Raw genomic sequence first — 19,764 nt, 5'->3', positions numbered from 1 at the left:
ACGGGTGTGCTATGGGCACCTCTGGAGGCGCAGGGCACGCTCACCGCTGCAGACCCCCTTCACCCCTCCTGCTGCGCTCTGTGTAACGCCTGGTTCCTGTCTCCGCGCAGGCTAAAGAAGAGCCAAGAGCAGCTGAGCGAGTCCGTGTTGCCCCCTGAGACCACCGACGAAGCCGAGACGGAGGCTGAGGCCGAGACCTCCAACCTGACCATGTGCAGCTCCGTGTGCTCCGCGGCGGGCAGCAGCTAGGCTGCAGCGGCTGCGCTGCGCCGGGAGCGTCCTCAGGTCGTGCTGAGCACCACAGGGTGTCCCCCGACACCCCGCAGCACCCACACGGGTCTTGCGAAGCTGTAGCAACAGAGACAGTTCTCACAGAACTGCACCCCTGCAGTTACGGATCACCAGTCGGCACACGGGCTGCCTGCCGTGGGTATAGATACTTGCTATGCAATGTGTCGGAGGAGGTAGAGCAGCTTCTTTACATGTTCTTTCTCAGTGTCAGCTTGCAGATGTGCACATGGTTTTGGTACAGTGAGATGGCAAGAAAAGGAGTCACATCCTTGGGTACAACCAGGGAAGGTGCTGAGTGGGTGTGGAGGAGGCTGAATGGGTGTTGTAAGTTTTCCGTTGGCATTCCCTGTTGGCAAAGGTGGCCGTGGGGACCAGCAGCCCTCCGTGTGCAGCCCTGGGGCCTCTCCGGGCTGTGGCAGGTGGCACCAGCCTCCTGGGAGCCTCGGGTGCTGAGTCCGGCAGCATCAGGATGTCCCAGGCACATCCCTGCCCTCGTCACCTCTCAGAGTTTCTTCCCCACCTTGGTGCAAATAGCTGGTTTTGTGCACTCCATGAGTTCTGCAGGGGCTGGGTAGTGTGTAACGTGCAGCTGAGGTACAGGATGTATTTAAACGTTTGATTTCTTCACGTAGCTGCTGCGAGTGAGGAGCTGTGGGAACAGACCCCATTTGGAGGATGCCGTTTACCACAGGCTCAGGTTTTATTGGAGGCAATGTGGTGGCCTTGCAGTGCTGCTCGGTTATGAATGATGGGAATATCTTATTTCACCCTTTGATTTACTTTATTTTCAGTGTAAACTACAAGTACTGTATATAATTTACCAATTCCTGGTTTAACTTCTTAATAAGACAGGAGCTCTTACCTTGCTCCAGCTGTGGCTGTTGCCTTCTTGTTTCAGAAGCCTTCACTAGTTGCTTAATCTGTAGAGTGGCTTTTGGTTGCTGTTGCTGAAGACGAGCGGTGGGTTCTGCTGCACCGTGGTGATGCGCAGGGTTGCGACAGGGCTGCACTCACTGTCACACTGCCAACACCCCTGTGCTGCTGGGTTAGCAGGGTGCAGCTTTGCATCCTCACTGCCTATTCCTAACGCAGAAATGGGTACAAGATGTTTTTAACAGATGCAGACTCTTTCAGGACAAATTTTGATGTGTTTTTTGTTTCTGTGAATAAAATGGAAGCGGGTACAAGACAGTTTGTATGAAACATGACACGATGTGTTTCTTTTCCACAGTTTTATGTGGAAATTAGTGCATGGCTCAAATTGTGCAGAACCGGATTCCCACAGGAGTCTCTACAGGAGGTGTTGGGTGTGCAGGCACGGCTCCCAGGATGGAAGCCAAAGCTCTGCTCCCCATTGCACAGTTAAGTTCAGGTTAGAGCCAGGAGGACGCAACTGGATGTGGTGAGCATCCTGACCCTTGGCCGTGCCCGGACAGGGACCAGGGTCACCCCGCGGGGCCCCAGTGCGGCTGTGGGTCTTTGCACAGGGACACCCCGTGCCTCATGAGGAGCTGTGTTAATGATGGGCTGCAGGGAGCAGGTCTCAGATGAACCCTGTCCCCTGCTCCTTCTCCCAACTGCAGGAGGACACCTAACCCTGATCCAGGCTGCGCTGGGGGACCTGCCCTCTCTGCCCTGAGTCATTTCCAGTCTGATTACTGGGTAACCTCATTACCCTCATCACCCAATTACCTTCTCCTGCACAGCAGAGCACACGTGTGTGCATGTGGACAGGCCATGTGCTCTGCCCTGTGCGCTGCTGGTGAGCAGCCCCTGCTCGTGGGGGGACAGCCTGGTCCTCGCTCCCCTGCTTTCTTCTGAAAAAGAGTTTTGGACAAGGGCCTGTAGGGACAGGCCAAGGGGAATGGCTTTAACCTGCCAGAGGGGAGACTGAGATGAGCTCTGAGGCAGAAGCTCTTCCCTGTGAGGGTGCTGAGGCGCTGGCACAGGGTGCCCAGAGAAGCTGTGGCTGCCCCATCCCTGGCAGTGTTCAAGGCCAGGTTGGACACAGGGGCTTGGAGCAACCTGCTCTAGTGGAAGGTGTCCCTGCCCATGGCAGGGGCTTGGAGCTGGATGAGCTTTAAGGTCCCTTCCACCCAAACCATTCTCTGAGTCTATGATCCTACGATTCTCTGTGCACACCTCATGTCCCTGAGCTCCCAGGTCTGTCCCGACTCCACCACATGCCTTGGTGGGCTCGGCTCCCACCACATGGGAATGGTGCCAGGCTGTGATGGTCACTGGTGATGGTCGGGACACATGGCAATGTACTGGTAACACTTTAATCTCAAGTCACAAACCCATGTCAAACCGGCTCTGATTTGCTTCTGCCCAGGGCAGGCTGATAGCCCTGCTGCTGCAGGGTCCAAGCTGGGACCCCCTGCTTGGCTGCCAGGACCCAGCTGGAGCACGAGGAGCAGAATGAGGGTCAAAGCATGTGTTTATTCAGGAATTATAAATGACAGGTGATTTGCTCCACTACTATGGATAGGGTTTTCCCGTGAACTCCATTGCACTGTATATCATACCTGTAAATAGCGACAGAAGTTTGGACTATTGGTGCGACAAGGAGCGTAACTTGGTTTTTGACCAAACCATCAAGTCTGTGAGAGGTGCACGCAGAACCTGTTCAACCAGAAGCTCTTGGGCCAGGAGAGATGTTGGCAGTTTGGTTGGACATGTCTAATGATGTTTTCATCACTTTCTTTAGGACAAGTGACAAATGGCCCTTGAGGTTGATGTTGGTGTTTGTAGAGAGGAGCTGGCTCACTTCTGAAATGGCTGTTTCTCACCCCAAACCCTCCCCATGTCAGTCATTTCTGTTCCCTTTCCAGCACTGCCCTTCCTGGGTAGATCATGCAGAATATCCTCAGCAGCACTTGGCAGAGGCAGGGAGAGCTGCTGGGGAGACACCAGGGGAAATAATCCAGGGAACGCCACTGAAATCCAGCAGCGCGTCTCCCAGGACACTGCTTCTGCCTCAGTCTAGTTGTAAACCTCAATCAAGGAGAACAGTGACAGGACACAGACCTCTGGGATCATTGCACTGAGGAGTAAGGACACTGTGAGTACAATACAGCTGAAGTACTCTTAATCCTAAATATTCCATGGGTGTAACTCCAGTAGTGCCCATCGGGATCACGCTTTATTGACGCCTGCTCATGCCAAGCCCCTGGAGAAGAAATGACAAGCAAAGGTAGTTGGAAAATGGAAAGATGACGGAAACAGCTTCGTGTTTGCTTCCTTGTCGGAATATCCTGGTGGGTTTCAATACACCGGGTCCTTCCGTCCCCGCTGTGCCTCTGGGTGCCTGTTGTGTCGTGTCCCCATTGCTGTGTCCCCATCACCAGCCCGTGCTGATGGAGATCAGCACCCCACATCCTGCAGCTCCTTCCAGGGCTGTCCCACATGAAGCAAACCCCATCCACGTCCTGCGTGGGACAGGAGCCTCTTCCCTGCCTTGCGCTGTGCTGTCGGTGACCTGCTGTCATGTAGCTTTGAAACTCTCTGTTCTGTCCCTGTTAGAGCCAGATGCAGCTCCAGATGTGAGCAGAACTCGCAGTGAAGTCGTGAAATCCTCCTGGTACCAAACCCCATCGCGCAGAGCTTGGAGGAGTCGGTAGCAGCTCTGGTTTACATCTCCACTACAACCAGAACACAATAATTTTCTGTATATAGATATTTAAATACCTGTATTTTTTGTATGACAGATTTATACAGGGTGTGCCATTAATCGCTGTGATAAGTCGACGTCACCTATAAATTATTCTCCCTTAATTCCTCGCCGTAAGATTGTTTCTTTCTCTCTGTTGTATTAAGAAGTTTTGCAAAGTTGCAGATTTTTAAGTGTGTCCATTGAATTCCACAGACTTCACTGGGAATTTTGCATAGAAAACAAATGCCAGATCAGGTCCTGACATTTCTTCTGTTGCCAATTCTTTCTTACTCTCTGCCTTGCCAAAGAGAGAATCAGAGTAATAAAATCATAGCAAAAAGGCCAATAATACGAGCCTGACATTGGACAGTGCTGAAATCCTGATGCCTTGGTAGGGTTTGGTTTTAATTATTTCAGTGGAAATCTATGTAAAGTATATCTCTGTATTTTATGTTAATACATTTCTGTACTTTTATTGCATGATGATTTTACCATGTCACAGAATATTTAAGTTATGACAGGTTTGTGTTTCTGCAGATACTGCGAGAAGCCATTGCATATGTGGAGTAATAAATGTGTGTTTTTAACATTGCCAGGTCCTTGTTGTCATTTCTGGGTCATTGGTCTGTACAAGAAAACCATTGGATCTTACAAAAAGTGGGTGTTTTAATTACATTCAAGGCCAGGTTGGACGGGGCTTGGAGTAACCTGCTCTAGTGGAAGGTGTCCCCTCCACTAGGTTGGAACTGGATGAGCTTTAAGGTCCCTTCCCACCCAAACCAGTCTGGGATTCTGTGATTCTATGGTTCTATGAGACACCTTAAAAACTGCAAAACAGGCATTAAAAGTGGGACAACTGAATCCAGGCATTTTACAGTGTCCCACTTTCTGGTATCAGTAAGAGACCCTGACCCTGCTGTGGCAGGGAGCACACAACAGCTACAGCTCACTGCCCTTTAGTATTTCACTGCCCAGCCCTGAGGTTTGTATCTTAAATGGGATAAAAACAGCCCCGGGGAGCTTGGGGAGGTCTCTGGTTTTCCTCTTTCATCCCTTGTCAGTACTTGGAGTTATTTATTGTGGCTGTTGGTACAATGTGCTGGCTTGCTGTATCTGGGGGGTGGAAAGCAGCTACACAGATGCTCTGCATCTACAAAGGCTCTTCCTGACTTCAAAAGAAGTGGTGAAGGAATGAGAGAAACCTGTATGTGAGCCTTAACTTTCCTCTCTCTGCAGAGCCCTGGCTGTGCCCGGTGGGATCCGGTGCCTCTGGTGTGACCCCTCACAGCATCCCCAAGGGCACGTGGAGCACACGGCGAGCAGCGTCACTCACCCCTTGCCCAGGAGGAGGTGAAGGTAACAGGGTGAGGACAGTTCCCCACACACAGCCCTTAAATTACAAGGGTTTACATTACCCACCTGCCCGGGGTAGCTAGTATAAGCCCTTCTGTTGGAAAAGGGATATTTCCAGGACAAAGTTCATATAACTTCCCTTGCTTCCGAGCTGGGGGTGCTGGGGTATCCCTGGCATCCGATGGATGTCTGGGTGGTTGGAAGCGGTCACTGCCAGCACACTGTAACTTTAATCTTTCCCTATGTATTTTCCACTTTAAAAACTCTATTTAGAAAGAAAATAAACAGGTGTTCAATAATCTTGGTGCCATTGCAGGAAAACCTAGAAAACCAACAACTGACATTAAATAACTTGTTTAAAATGAAATATAAAATATATGAACAAATGCATTGCGACATCTGATGCAGAAATCCCTGCAGGTCATTGCATTAAACAATGAGATGTAGGTCAGATCAGACAACCAAAGAAACCACAAAAAAAAAAATACCCCTTCCTGGTTTAAATGTGAGAGTTCAGGTGCATTTATTCACATTTACCTTGTGCGTTAGTGTATCCAGAGCTGGCGAATGATGTGATTTCAGCTTCCACCTTTGGAGCAGATGCTTGCTTATGTTTCCACAGCTCCTTTGTTCCCTTTCTTGTTCCCTACTTTCAGAGTGAGCTGGAAACCGAAGCATGACACTGCCTGAGGGAAATCTGCATCCCACAGGCACATTACAGCATCTCTTACTGCATCCACGTCCCGCAGGCATCGGTGCTGGCATTGACCTGGTGGGGAAAAGCATCCACCCTCGTGGCATTTCAGCTTTATTGGCAATCCAAAGGCTGCTGGGGGCAGGCTGGTTGTGTGACACTGAATCCAATGGAGCAGCCCCCGGCAAGCGTGCTGGGTGTCAGCAAAAGGCTGGGGTTCTGCAGTATTCCCACACAGCTAATGATAAACCTCTTTTCACTGTCAACCGGGAGTAAGCTACGAGCCATGAACTGATGTCACAAACCCTCCTGCATAAAAACCCAAAGGCAGAAAACACAAAACTCAGCTCAGATGGATCAACCACTTCCACCATTTCATGGTTTCCAACAAACTTTATTCAAGGCAAGGAGCAGAATGAAAGGCGAGCCGTTCATCAGAGGTACATGCATAGCTGTGTGGCAGAGCTTCACCCTAACTGTGTATACTTTAAATATAATAAACAGGCTATAATAACCTTTAGAAAAGGGTCTGTCCTGTGCAGCTGGCCTCCAGCTGAGCTGGTTACCGGCGCTAGGACTTGGTGCTTGAAAAACAGTATAAATAGTCTTTAAAAACCGAGCCCAACAGCAAGGCTGCAGCTCAGCAGCACATCGGCCGCGGTGCAGGACCCAGCACCTGCCTGCACCAACCATGCCAAGGCTATGACACTGCAGGGACAGACAGCCACGGGGCCATCACACACAGCCATGCTGGACATGGGCACTCCATGTATGTATTAAATCCATAGAGTTCGAAGTGCTTATCAGTTAAAAGTCCTTTGACTACAAAGGGCAGTTGCTGCTACTAGAAAAGGAGCCTATTCCAGCCAAAATGCACCTTCACTGCATCCTTGGCAGTGTTCAAGGCCAGGCTGGACACAGGGGCTTGGAGCAACCTGCTCTAGTGGAAGGTGTCACTGCCCATGGCAGGGGGTTGGAACTGGAGGAGCCTTAAGGTCCCTTCCAACACAAACCAGTTTGGGATGGCCCCAGGCAGCACACTGAGCACGCTGCCGAGTGCACACGTAGGTGCCTGCATGCACAGGGAAAGGCTTTCCAAGGAGCTAGTGAAGAAACAGGCGGGAGGGCTCGGGGTGGGAGCGCTACCTCTCGGGGTTACTCTATGTTCTACCTACAGGGAGGGGCTGGGGCAGCTGACGGATGCTCACTTGTCACCCCCAGCTCGAGGGACCCACCGTCCCCTTCCCGGCGGGACATGGGGACACCCCAGCAGTGGCCGGCACGGTGGCACGGGGGGAGAGTGCGGCCCCAGCACCCATCAAGACAGGGAGGTGATGTTGGAGCGTCCCCCCGGTGGGGCCATGATCTTCTGAGCCGTGCGGCGCGCGATGTGGTCGTCTGCCTGCGACCCTGCGGGACAGGAGAGCATGGGCAGGCGGGGCCACTGCTTTGAAGGTACAGATCATAACACATTTCCCCGGTGGAAATGCCCACATTTTCATTATACATCATTTTGGATACTGTATTATCACTGTACAGTTTGGAATGTCATTATTTACCTGAACATCTTTCACTGCTTCTCTCTGGAAAACATTATAAATGCTTTCCTGTATAAATAGATTCTATATAATAAAATGTGGAACCTTGTACATTTATTAAACAGTATGTGATCCATCTGATTTCAACCAGCTAAGAAAACATTACTAAAGTCATTTTATGGCAAAGCACTGGCTTTCCAAGGTCCCTAAAACTGCCGGGCAGATTTCTGAATGAAGATTTTCTTCATTCAGCTCAGGATGCTGAGCTGAATGAAGCTCAATATTAGGCAAAAGCTCTTCCCTGTGAAGGTGCTGAGGCGCTGGCACAGGGTGCCCAGAGAAGCTGTGGCTGCCCCATCCCTGGCAGTGTTCAAGGCCAGGTTGGACACAGGGGCTTGGAGCAACCTGCTCTAGTGGAAGGTGTCCCTGCCTGTGGCAGGGGGTTGCAGCTGGATGAGCTTTGAGGTCCCTTCCAACACAAACCATTCCACAGTTCTATAAATCACTGCCTGCTTATGCAGAAAGTCCAAAGGAATTAAATTCTGATTTCTGTAAATGGAGTTTTTTGGCTCATATCTACAACCCCAACCACTTCCAACCCCTGACTCACAGAGGATGCAGCCAGGGCTGAAGTCCTGACCTCTGCAACAGCCACAGCAGCATCTCCATTGACCCAGGCAGGACACTGGTGAGACCCTCACCTTCATCTCATCCTCTTGCACCCCATCATTGCAGTCTCCACCCTCTGTGGCCCCTGTATTCACAACCACCTCACAGTCCCCCACCAGGCTTCATGATACATGTTCATCAGTGCATTACCCAGATACCATAAAGCATCCTAGAGGTTTTTCTGCTGCATCTAGTCCCTGGGCTGCTGCAACAGCAAGAACTGCTTTTCACTGAGCAGAACTGCAGTTTCCACTCCTCAGCCTTGCCCTGCTGCGCGCACAAGCCCGGATGAGTGATCCCCGCACAAACCAGCCCCGGCTCTGGGGATGCCCGCCCTACCTGAGAGGCTGAACCCCGACTGGTGCAGGTTGCGCACGGCCGGGGCTGGGGCTTTGCCCGCACCCGGGGGGATCCTGGCCGCTGACGTGGGGGCCACGGCTCTGGTGCTGGTGAGGACCTCATGGACAGGCCCGTCATAGAGCCCGCGTGGAACGCCGTGGATCTCAGCCAGCTGCGAGGGGGAGTAGCAGAGGGTAAGGCACGTATTGAAGCTAAGGTGAACAAGAACCAGACCCAGCTCATGGATAACAACCTCTTGTCCTTCTCTATGTGCTTAACCCCTCACTGAGGGGTTTTGGGGAGCCCAGGCAGGACGAGGCACTCAGCAGTGCTCCCACCATCAAAGCCAACTGGAGGATGCTGCCTGGACCCCACAGCAAAGGTTCTGTCCCCTGGGAAAAGGGGTTCCAAGAGCCCCCTGGGGGATGCTATAATACTCAAATAGGTGTCACTGAATAACGTGCCGAGCCGCACACCAAAGCAGTTACATGACACATCACAGACTTCCAAGGCCTAGAAAGAAAACCATTAATAATACGCTTGTTTCTGTTGCCTATTCCATCAGCAGACCCACCACAACAGTGACTGCAATTCAATAATGCAGAGATATTGCAATGAAAATACAGGATCATGGCAAATAGAATTCTCCTTACCCTGTTCCTTGCCTTTATCCTTTTATAAACAAAATCAGGGAACGTCTTTCTGGGAATGAAGCGACCTGAGCCCTGCGTGACACACAGGTTTCCATCTTCGAGAACAACTCTTCCCTGACTTATGACCACAGTAGGAGCCCCATGACACTCTGTGCCTTCAAATATGTTGTACTCCACGTTCTGGAAAAAACAAAGCGAGATATTCCATAAGGTTAGGATTTATGAAGTGAGACAGTCTGGCCAATTATACACCCCCCCCTTTTGTATATTGCTCCTTGGGCACAATCAGTTGTACTTAACTAACCCTTCTTACTTCAAATGATCACAGAATCCCAGCCTGGTTTGTGTTGGAAGAGACCTCAAAGCTCATCCAGTTCCAACCCCTGCCCCGGGCAGGGACACCTTCCACTAGAGCAGGTTGCTCCAAGCCCCTGTGTCCAACCTGGCCTTGAACACTGCCAGGGATGGGGCAGCCACAGCTTCTCTGGGCACCCTGTGCCAGCGCCTCAGCACCCTCACGGGGAAGCAGTCAGGAAGATCAGACCATTCAGCAAGTGAGGAGCTGTTTAAGGTGTGAAGGGCCTTGCATTTACTTTTATAAATACAAGCAAATTGAAATATCCTTTGGTTACTGTACAGGGTAAACCCTTTATAGTTGGAACTTCCAACCCAAATCATGATTCTGTGATCCCTGACCTGAAGAATTACATTGCTGTACTGCTCAATTCTGACACTAAAACCGGCTCAGAAAATACTGTTTAAAACATGTCACCAGATTGTGGGTTTTTGCTGAGATGATCCTCGTGGCCTTGGGGTTCCACAGCACCAAGTCCGCGTCGGCGCCCAGGGCGATGCGCCCCTTCCTGGGGTAGCAGTTGAAGATCTTGGCAGCATTGGTGCTGGTCACTGCTACAAAGCCGTTCTCGTCCATCTTCCCTGAGACCTGGGGAGGAGAAGGGAAGAACCATCACTGTGCCTGGACCTGTGCTCTCCCACCATGAACAATGAGGCTCCAGGAGAAGGTATCGCAGGATCCAACTGTGTGGCCATGCGGTGTGAGGAGCCCCCCTGTGACAGGGCTACAATCACAGGGAAAGGGAGACGTGGGGGGTCAGCCTGGGGGCTAAATCATACCATAGATGGGGTTTATTTTCCATGGACTTTGAAAAACAAGACCTTCACTGGTAGGCTCCAGCTCCCTGCACAGGGATCTCATGTTAACTAAAGATGGTTAAGGATATTTCAATGAAGAAAGACTGGAACTGAACCTAAACAGTGCTATTTATCCTCTTTATTTATTATCCCAAGATAAATTCTATCTGTCTTTGAGCAAAGCCTACCTAAGCCGGAGGCTTCGGGGTGGACTGGTTTCCAAGCTCCTGCAATTCCCACAGGGACGCAGCCAGAGCCTCCCAGTGATGCTCCTTGGGAGGGCAGGGTGCACCAGTGCACAGAGACACAGGACCCGATCCCACCAGCCAGACACTGGTGCACCACAGCTCTGCTCCACTGCCCAGCAGGCACAGAGGTACCACCAGAGCCTGTCCCTACCAGTGGGATCTGGGACAACCCGGCAGCTGGGAGGCACGACCCCGGCCACCAAGGGAGAGACATCCCATCCCCATCCTCCTCCCCAGGCCTCCTGCACGCACTGGGAAGAGGAACACACCACGTCTCACCCTTAGAAAAATATGTTGGAGAGACCTTCCCTTGTGACTGCGAGTGAGAGCGGGGGGGTGATCCCGCACTGAAGCCTTTGAAGACACGCTGAAGGCGTTCGAGTGTCACATCTTCTCTCATTAGCGAGCTCCTCTGCAGTGCCAGTCTAGACAGTGTCACACCTCCTGGCTCGTGTGATTTAATGAGGACAGCGGCATCGCCTGGCACAGCACCGCTCACGTGCGCCTCCATCCACAGCCTTCCAGGAACCAGCCTTGTGTCGGTACCTACCACACACTTCTCCCAGATGATGGACATCCGCTCCTCGATGCCATTGGTGCCCTCGGGGATGAGGGTGAAGTTGTCCTTCCCCACAGCCTTCTGCGCGGTGGTGAAGGTGCAGTGAGCGCTGCCGGCAACCTGCAGGTCCCCGCTAGGCAAAGCACAGCGGAGGAGGTCAGAGGAGGCGCCCCAAACCACTAACCCCCTGCCAGCACCCAGCTCCAACCCCCTGACACCGGCAGGGACACCTCTTGCCAGGACAACCTCAGGGACAGGTTGCTCCAAGCCCTGCCCAACCCGTCAAACACAGCAGATGCCCTCAGGCATCCGCACCGACATGGAACTCACCAGGACAGGAGGGAGGAGAGATGCTCTGGTGTGGTGGGGTCGGGGCTGATGGGGGGAGACGTGACGAAGGCTGCGGCTTTGGCCCAGTTTTTACTCCAGTAGTGAGAGCCGTCAGTGCCCAGGCTGGCGGTGATGGGCTCTCCATACACAACTGTGCCTGTGGAGCAGCAGTTAATGATGCACACACGCTGTGTGCCACAGAATCCCAGACGGGTTTGTGTTGGAAGGGACCTTAAAGCTCATTCAGCTCCAACCCCCTGCCACAGGCAGGGACACCTTCCACTAGAGCAAGTTGCCCAGAATCCCATCCAGTCTGGCCTCAAATGTCTCCAGGGATGGCACATCATGCCCTGCAGCCTCTTTTCACACAGCGCAGACACACACTGGGTTAACACCACAAGACATTTCACTGATCTTCAGCATTCCCAGCACTGCAGCTTTTTAAATTCACCTTAATCCTTTAGATTACCTCAGCTAACTGGGACACGCTGTCAAAACATGTTTTGAATCCGAATGTTTTCTCCTTAGACCAAGCACACATTCATGCCTACAAAGCATCATGCCTCCTTTAAATCAAAGCAGCATCTCTGTAGGCAGCGATGGCTGTGCTCCCCCTCCTGTCTGTGGGCACTGCCTTCCTTCCTGCTCCCTGCAGGATTGCTTCCCGCTCTTCCCACTCCCCCCCCAGCTTGAATTTGGAGCTTGCTCCAGATGCATTTTTCATTTAATTCATGACAAATGAAAGCAAGTGAATTATTTCCCTTTTTCAGCTGCATCTACTGAGATTCAGGTGCCAAAGCTTCCAGCACCTCTCCTCACATCTTTCCAGTTCAGAGCAATTAGCTCTGGCACACTCTAAAGAAAAGCCAATACCAAGTTTTAGCACCCTTAAAATGTGAGAGAACTCGGGTGATAACGAGTTCTCAAACCTTGCAGCCAGAACGATATTCCTGGACATATTTAAAGAGGCCCAATTTGCATGCAGACAGAATCACAGACTGCTTGGGTCGGAAGGGACCTTAAAGATCATCCAGTTCCAGCCCCCTGATAAGAATTAGCGCTTTACCTTTCCTCTTTGCTTGAGCCAAGACATCCGCTGCCCCTTTGCTCATGACTTTGGTGACGTACAAGGGGCAGTTGGCCTGTTTCGCGATGGTAATGGCCCGGTACACTGCCTCCGCTTCCACCTGCGGACACAGAGCCCAGGGAAGGTCTCGGGGTGGCTCCGGTACAGCCAAACCCCGGGGCAGTGCTGCTGCAGGGCCGGGACGTTACCTCCTCAGGGCGGCTGAGGACGTGCCCTTCCGGCCCGGTAATCCCGAGTTCCAGCAGCCTCTTCTGCTCCTGGTGGAGGAAGGTGAATGGGAGAGCAGTCAGTGACATGAACAGCTTGGCCGAAGCAGTGCAGGACACAGAACACCGTGTTCAGAAGCACCTGAAGGGTGATGGGAATCATGAATAGAGCAGGGGGTACTGTTTGTACCTGTGGCACTCCACAAACCGCTGCAGCTACTTCTTATGGGACCCATCTTGAGGTGCGGAAGCATTTCTGTGCTGGGAACTGTGTGTCCCAACAGCACCTTTGGACCTTCCCTACTCCTCAAACCCAGCTACAGACCTGGAGGATGAGGATTGTAAACCCATTGCTGCTTACACGGAGGCTGTGCTAGGTGGGATGCTACAAGCTTCCTCGGACCTGAGGCTGCCTGAGGTCGCTTGGAGGAGCCATGGGAGGAAGCAGAGATGGGTGCCAGAGACCGTCAGTGGGACACAGCAAGTGCCACCCATCCGGAGCCTCACCGGTACGTCACGCAGCCACAGCCACACATTCCCCTCCTGGTGACAGACCCTGCAATGAACTCCAGGTTGCACCCAGGTCATCCACATAATATTTGAAAGCAGATGTCCAACACACACCTTGTCCTGATTGCCTTCTGTCATGTTCTCTGTCATGTAGTGCTCCCACTTAGCTGGCATTAGATGCAAGGATGTTAACACTATGGACCAGATCTCGCAGGCTTTAAAGGATCCTGCTCTCAGAGGATGTTTAGTTCTCTGTATTCCTGTTGCAGGTATCATATCATATCATAGAACCATGGACTATCCTCTAAGCTTGTCCCCAGGGCTCAAGCATTATCACACTGGCAGCTTGAAGAAATACTTCTGGAGACACTGAACTGTTTGGGATCACGTTATGTTTCAGAGCCAGCTGAAGAGAAGGTTTCTCAGACAAAATCCCAGGGAGGTGGAGGTGGGAATTAGCCTCTATCCTGTTTGTTTAAATAAGCCCATTTGAAGGAGTGGGATTCTGCTTCCATTTTGAACTCTCCTCCCACACCAGACTGAACGTTTGTGTGACCATAAGCTAAAAGGTCTAATTCTACCTTGTGTCATCCAACTGCAGGATGTATCTAAGATTTTATCTTTTCTAAAGGTGAAAAGGAAAAAGAATGAACATGGGCAACTTCCCAACACCAAGGAAGTTCCTGAGTGCCATTTGTGGAGATAAATATTGCCACATGTTATGCACATTACTGCAAAAGATCCAAACCTCCTTATTTTCTCAAGCACTCAGCTCTTCTAACCAAGACAGATAACGTGCTAAGTATCACTCAAGCAGTCAGTCATCCTTTAAGAAGCCCCAAACCAGTTGTTGGGATCCACTGAACAGCCCTTGTAGAGATTTCTGTGATTAAACCCAAGTGGGTGTGAGGAACAGGGAAGATGCTGCTGGTTTTAGCAGGAGCCCTGATCCTGCCACCACGGGTGGCACCGCAGGGTCACAGCAGCCTGCTGCTCCCCTCACCTGGACTGATCCCTATGGAATTTACAGCACCAACTGAGGCTAAAAGCGAGGCAGCACTGCTCCACCTTCCGCCAGGCACTACAGCCCATCTGCTCACATCAGCACACTGCCTGAGATCAAATACTCTTAGATCAAATACTCCTTTCATGTAAAGCAATCTGAAGCCTGTACCTCATCGATGATGTCTCCGTTCTCAGCGTGCACTTGGGCAATGGCCCCCAGGTCCCGGATAATGCAGAAGATTTCATACATCTGCCAAGAGACAGGGGGTTCCCTGCGTCAGATACATCACTGCTTGTGCTCTGAGTGTGAGCAGTGACGTGCACTGGGCGCTGGCTGCGTTACCTGGGCATCGGTGCATTGAAACTTGTCTTTGTAAGCCATAAACACCAGGAAGGAGTTCACACCTCGAGAGAAAAAAAAGGACATTTATTGTATTATTATTGTATTTATTGTCCCAGCTGAGAACCCAGCAACCTGGTACTGGCCAAGATCAAACCTGGGGTTTGTGCTGGCTTGGGTTAGACCCAAAGCAAAGCATGGCTAAGGGCTGAAATGGGAAACATCCCCCCAGGAACTGCCCCCCAAAGCTGGAGGCCGTGGCAGACAACACATTGCAACCTTTGGATGCACCTGAACCAGAACTCCCCAGCTTGTTTCTGGTTCTGGATGTCCTCCCTGAGTTTCTCTGAATGCACAGAACCAAATGCATTGCTCCCAATCACAATGTGGTGGCTTCAATTTGTGGTTTACCCTCAACCTCTTTCCAGCAACTGTCTCTGAATTAGTGCATTAGTGCTAAGGCTAAATTACAGCATGAGACTCTAACATTAGAGCACTGATATTTAGTGCACTGCTATTCAGCTACAGAAACAGCCGGGCACGACTTTGCATACAGCCTTGCAATCCTGATTCTATCATTCCTAACATAAAGGATGATCCACGAAGCACTGAGCCAGAGCTGGGGAGCTACTACTCTATTTTATATGGAGAGAGGCAAGAACTAATCCCAAACAACAGTCAAATACAAACAAGCTGTATTTCATGTGAATGTACACATGACAAATACCCGGCATGTGCTGGGAATAGCTCCATGACTCCAGCGACTCCACATCCTAATAGGAAATTCACTGTGGATCTCTATGTTAACTGACCAGTGAAGCACTTGCCTGCAAGACTGCAAATTACACTGAAGTCATTTAGCTCTGCACTGGCATAGCTGAAAGCAAAATGGAGTTCCAAGCATGGAAGTATTAATGAAACGCAGGGATTCCTGCCCCACGGCCTGCCTTCCGGTAAGGCATGTCCAGCAGAGACGTCAGGATGCGCAGCAATTACAAAGGAAATCTCTGTGGAAAGCCTACAGCTTACGTTTATTCTATAAGCCCTGTTTTCAACATTTCTATTTAAATACATGGGGCTTGGAGCAACCTGCTCTAGTGGAAGGTGTCCCTGCCCGTGGCAGGGGTTGGAACTGGATGAGCTTTAAGGTCCCTTCAACCCAACCCAGGCTGTGATTCCGTGCTCCTCACCCTTGTCCTTCACGAGCGCCTCCAGCTCCTCGCGCAGGCTCTCGTGCCAGCGCGGGATGTCCACGTGCAGCGAGTAGTCGCAGCAGGCCTGGTCCCCCGCGCTCCCACGCCACCGCTCGTAGGCAGCCACGAGGCCGGTCCCGGCGTCCGGGCAGACGTGGTCAACTGGGGAGACACTGCACAGCGTTAGCAGGGACAGGGACACAGCGGGGACGCCAGCAGGCACCGCTGCCCTCGTGCAGGGCTTTACTGCCTGGAAAGGAGGCGTTTCGTGCTGATGCACTGATTGAAAATGAAGGATAACCCATCTCCCAGATATGTGAAACAAGTGGAACAAACCAACACCAGGTTATGGGCATTATTGTGCCTTTTGCTCACAGAGCCCAGCCAGCACAGCATCTGAGAGCAGCCAGTGACCACAGCATGTCCTTGCTCACCAGTGCACGGCTCCCTTGGGCACTCCCCACGTGCAGTCACCCACAGCCCATCAGCTACTGCCCTTCTCTTATCTTTGCTCCTATTCCCTGCAGTACTGGTCATGAGATGTGCATGGAGCTACACCAGGATTTGCTGAGACTGGTCCTTCAGTCACACACTAGAGTGGGCCTTGGGACCAGAACAAGAGCAAAACAGAAATCAGAAGTATTTTACATTAACATAAACATGGAACCCATGCTCACAGAGATGAAAAACTCTTACAAAAACACAGTTCTAAAGCTATTAAAAATGTATTAAAAGGACTTTAAGGTTTTTTTTCTATCTTACTCTCTTATGAGCTGAAGCAGAGCAGCTGTATATGGGAGGGGGTTGGCACCAGATGATTTTTAATATCCCTTCCAACCCAAACCAGCCTGTGACTATGATTAATGTATGTGTGTAGCAATGGAAGGAGGTGCTGAAAGGTACACAGGCATTTTAATTGGCTTTGCAACACTTTGATTTCTACAGCAAAAATGAACATTTCTGTGCTATGAGGGCAAATGCTCTCCACAGGGATAAAGCCCCGATGTATTTCACCAAACAACGTTCTACTTGGTTCGGATGCTGCTGCATCTTACTGATCATCGTGGTGCCTCCTGCCAGGGCCGCTCGTGTCCCTTGGTAGAAGTCATCGGCGGGGGTGAGCCCCATGACGGGTGTCTGCAGCCGGGTGTGCACGTCTATCCCCCCCGGCAGCACCAGCTGGCCGTAGGCATCGATCGTCTTCACATCGTCAGGAACCACCAGGTTTTCCCCAATCTGTCTGAAAGCAGCATTAAAATCTCCTGTTAATTGGCAACAACTTTGAAGTGAAGGTGCAAAACCAACTTCCACGTACTGCTGGTGGGCACACACCATTGATTCACTGAATCCCAGACTGGTTTGTGTTGGAAAGGACCTTAAAGCTCATTCAGTTCCAACCCCCTGCCACGGGCAGGGACACCCTCCACTAGAGCAGGTTGCTCCAAGCCCCATCTATCGGAATCTATCCTTATCTTTCAAAAAGGGAACATATTTCCAAGAGAAAAAGGACAGAAAGGAGCCTCATTCAGACTCCCTGGCACTGCACCACACTTGGAAATTACATTACCCAACATGAATTTTTAACTTACTTTATTAAGCCATCTTCCACATAGATGTCTGCATAAAATGACTGATCATCGTTGACAATTTTTCCTCCTTTGATCAGAAGCTGGTCACTCTAAAGGGAAAAAAACCACAGTTTTTAGAGATCACTTTATTTAGATGCCACTTTATTCATTCTGAGCTTTCATTAACCCTAGGACTTAATATTTTGCCCTTCAATCACACAAGCTGGAGGTTCAGCTCAGCCAGGCCCCCACCTCCTCAACCTGCTCCAGTTACAGACTTTTAAGTGCATCTTATTAACCTGGTAGTTTATTTACACCCGTCAGTTTTCACAGTCTCTTCGGAGGCAGAAAATGCCTCCATGACTTCCCTACTTCAAAGCAAGCCTCTGGTACAGCTGTCAGATCTGCAGAATCCTTAACCAGAAAGCACAGGCAGTGATGTAGATGTGGAACCGCAGCCTGACGGACGAGGATTCCTCTCCTGCTCACTGGTGCTGCTAAAAACTACTGCCCAGGCTACAAGCAGCAACACAAAGACCACGGCTCCCGCACAGGGACAGGAGGGATGCAGGAGCACGTGGCATCTTTATTGCACCTTTATTGTTTCCCCTTGCCCTGCAAAATCAATCATAGAAGCCCCAGTGTTGGCTGCCCCATGGGAGAACCCAATGGCCCCTCCCCATGCGGGGCCCATCCCCCTCCTTATCCTCATCTTCACACTCATCCCATCCCCATCCTTATCCTCACCCCTTCACCGTCCTCATCCTCATCCCCATCCCCATCCTCATCCTCACCCCTTCACCATCCTCATCCTCATCCCCATCCCCATCCTCATCTCCATGCTCCCCCCCGCACTCTGTCTAACGCAGTAACCGACTAACGCGCTCGCGGCCGCCGCCGGGATGTTTTCAGGGAACTCAGCCCCGAGCCAGCACAACGAGAGGATAAAATAACGAATAAACACAAGCAGGGCTGTCCAGAGATTCTCCCCGGCTCCTGCTGAGCGGAACCGGCGCCAGGCCGGGCGCGGTGACCGTCCGGACCGGGCTCGGGGCTGACCGGCCGCCGGGCAGGGGGCAAGGCAGGGGACAAGGCAGGCAGATGTGTATGATCCCTCAGCCCGCTCTGCAGAAGAACCTCGCCGAAACATGCTTCCCACCCCAGCGCCCGAATGGGACTCAGGGAAGCGGCGGGGGAAGCCCCGCAGCCACGGTGAGGGTCGCGCCTGCCTTTGTCCCCGCGGGGCGGCCCCGCCAGCGGCGGACAAAGCGCCGGAGCCGCCGAGCTACGACCGGGCCGCGGCCGGTGAAGGGAGCAACGGAGCTCCCGGGGCTGCCCCGGCTGCGGACGAGCCCGAGGGGCTCCCGATTCCCCCAGCGCTCCCCGCGTGTCCGGCTCCACGGGCAGGGGTGACCGTTCCGCTCCATCACCCCCGGCCGGGAGTGACCCGGGCCCCGGCACCACCGGACCGGCACCGGCACTGGAGCGGCACCGGAACCCGCAGCCCCCGGGGGTCCCGCCCGCTCTCACCCCGCGCCCCGGAGCCCCTCACCGTGCCGCGGGGGACGCTCTTCTTGCCCTGGTGCGACATCCTCCCGCCGCGCTCCTCCCGGTGCGTGCGGGTGTTTGTGTGCGGGTGTTTGTGTGCGGTGCGAGCGTGTGTTTGTGTACGTGTGTGTGCACGGCCCCGCGTGCGTGCGCGCCCCCCGCCGCCGTCCCGGGGCCGCGCTCCCGGCGCACAGACAAAGCCGCCGTCGGGGAAGGGCGCGGGGCGGAGCGGAGCGGAGCCGAGCCGGTCCCTGGGGGCCGGTGAACGTTGTGTTCTCCGACGGCGAAGCGGCCGCCCCCGGGCCCTCCCCTTCAGGCAGCCGGTCCCCGGTCCGGTCCCAGTCCGTTCACCGAGCGCGGGGCTCCGGCGGGCTGGGGCTGGACGGGACGCGGCCGTCGCTCGCCCTCCGGCGGGGTCTCGGGTCAGGACGGCTCCGGTCCCGGAGAGGGGAGAAGGGGCGAAGGCAGCTGCTCCCCATAGGGCTCCGGGACCGGCACGTCTCTCCCGCAGCAGCCGCTTACCTGCGGGCCGCGGGCGGGCAGCTCCCCCGACGCTGGCGCGGCGGGGCCGGGGCCGGAGTTGCCGTGGGTCCCGGCCGGGGGTGTCCCGGGTCCGCAGGCACCGAGGGAGGCGAAGTCCAGCGTCTTGTTGTCGAAGGCGTCCTCCACGCTGCAGAACATCCCCCCGCGCTTCTGCCGCGGCCGCGGGCTGCCCGCGCGCAGCCCCGCGAAGCAGGCGGGGAGCGCTGCCTCCCGCCCCGGCATGGCTGCGGCGGCCCCGGGAACGGGAACGGTAGCGGGAACGGAGCCGGTGCCGCTGCTGCAG

General features: G+C 53.0%; 2 protein-coding genes across 3 annotated transcripts in view; one reads left to right on the top strand and one right to left on the bottom strand.

Annotated features, from left to right (window-relative positions):
- STK32C (serine/threonine kinase 32C) overlaps positions 1–4,538 on the top strand; it is an 86,284-nt gene extending 81,746 nt beyond the window's left edge. The window contains exon 12 of the mRNA XM_030488309.1: positions 111–4,538. Within this exon, the coding sequence (XP_030344169.1) occupies positions 111–249 (139 nt within the window). The 3' untranslated portion in view covers positions 250–4,538. The remainder of the gene's footprint in view (positions 1–110) is intronic.
- A 1,828-nt stretch (positions 4,539–6,366) lies between these two features.
- Positions 6,367–19,068, bottom strand: DPYSL4 (dihydropyrimidinase like 4). Of its 2 annotated transcripts, XM_030486402.1 has the most exons (14): positions 18,943–19,068; positions 17,412–17,500; positions 16,878–17,062; positions 15,820–15,984; positions 14,633–14,694; positions 14,459–14,539; positions 12,757–12,825; positions 12,548–12,668; positions 11,482–11,638; positions 11,143–11,284; positions 9,965–10,135; positions 9,193–9,372; positions 8,540–8,711; positions 6,367–7,403 (listed from the first exon to the last, which is right to left on the bottom strand). In XM_030486402.1, exons 1-14 carry the CDS (start codon positions 18,979–18,981, stop codon positions 7,312–7,314), a joined length of 1,725 nt encoding a protein of 574 aa, XP_030342262.1. In that variant the 5' UTR covers positions 18,982–19,068; the 3' UTR covers positions 6,367–7,311. The 2 variants fall into 2 exon arrangements, with proteins under 2 accessions (XP_030342262.1, XP_030342261.1); XM_030486401.1 differs by lacking the exons at positions 6,367–7,403; positions 8,540–8,711; positions 9,193–9,372; positions 9,965–10,135 and having other exon boundaries at positions 10,142–11,284.
- Between the last annotated feature and the right edge of the window lie 696 nt (positions 19,069–19,764).

This window comes from Strigops habroptila, chromosome 5, assembly GCF_004027225.2.
Source record: "Strigops habroptila isolate Jane chromosome 5, bStrHab1.2.pri, whole genome shotgun sequence".
In the NCBI taxonomy this organism is placed as follows: domain Eukaryota; kingdom Metazoa; phylum Chordata; class Aves; order Psittaciformes; family Psittacidae; genus Strigops; species Strigops habroptila.
The sequence above is the reverse complement of the archived record's forward strand: the minus strand, read 5'-3'. Positions and strand labels throughout refer to the sequence as shown.

Excerpts from the sequence above, each read along its gene's own strand:
- DPYSL4 (XM_030486401.1), bottom strand. The coding sequence starts at position 18,981 with ATGTCGCACCAGGGCAAGAAGAGCGTCCCCCGCGGCACG. Across the intron at positions 11,639-12,547 it reads GGCTCAAGCAAAGAGGAAAG|GCACAGTTGTGTATGGAGAG; the intron begins GTAAAGCGCTAA and ends GCTGCTCCACAG. Across the intron at positions 11,285-11,481 it reads CTCTCCTCCCTCCTGTCCTG|CGGGGACCTGCAGGTTGCCG; the intron begins GTGAGTTCCATG and ends TGCTTTGCCTAG.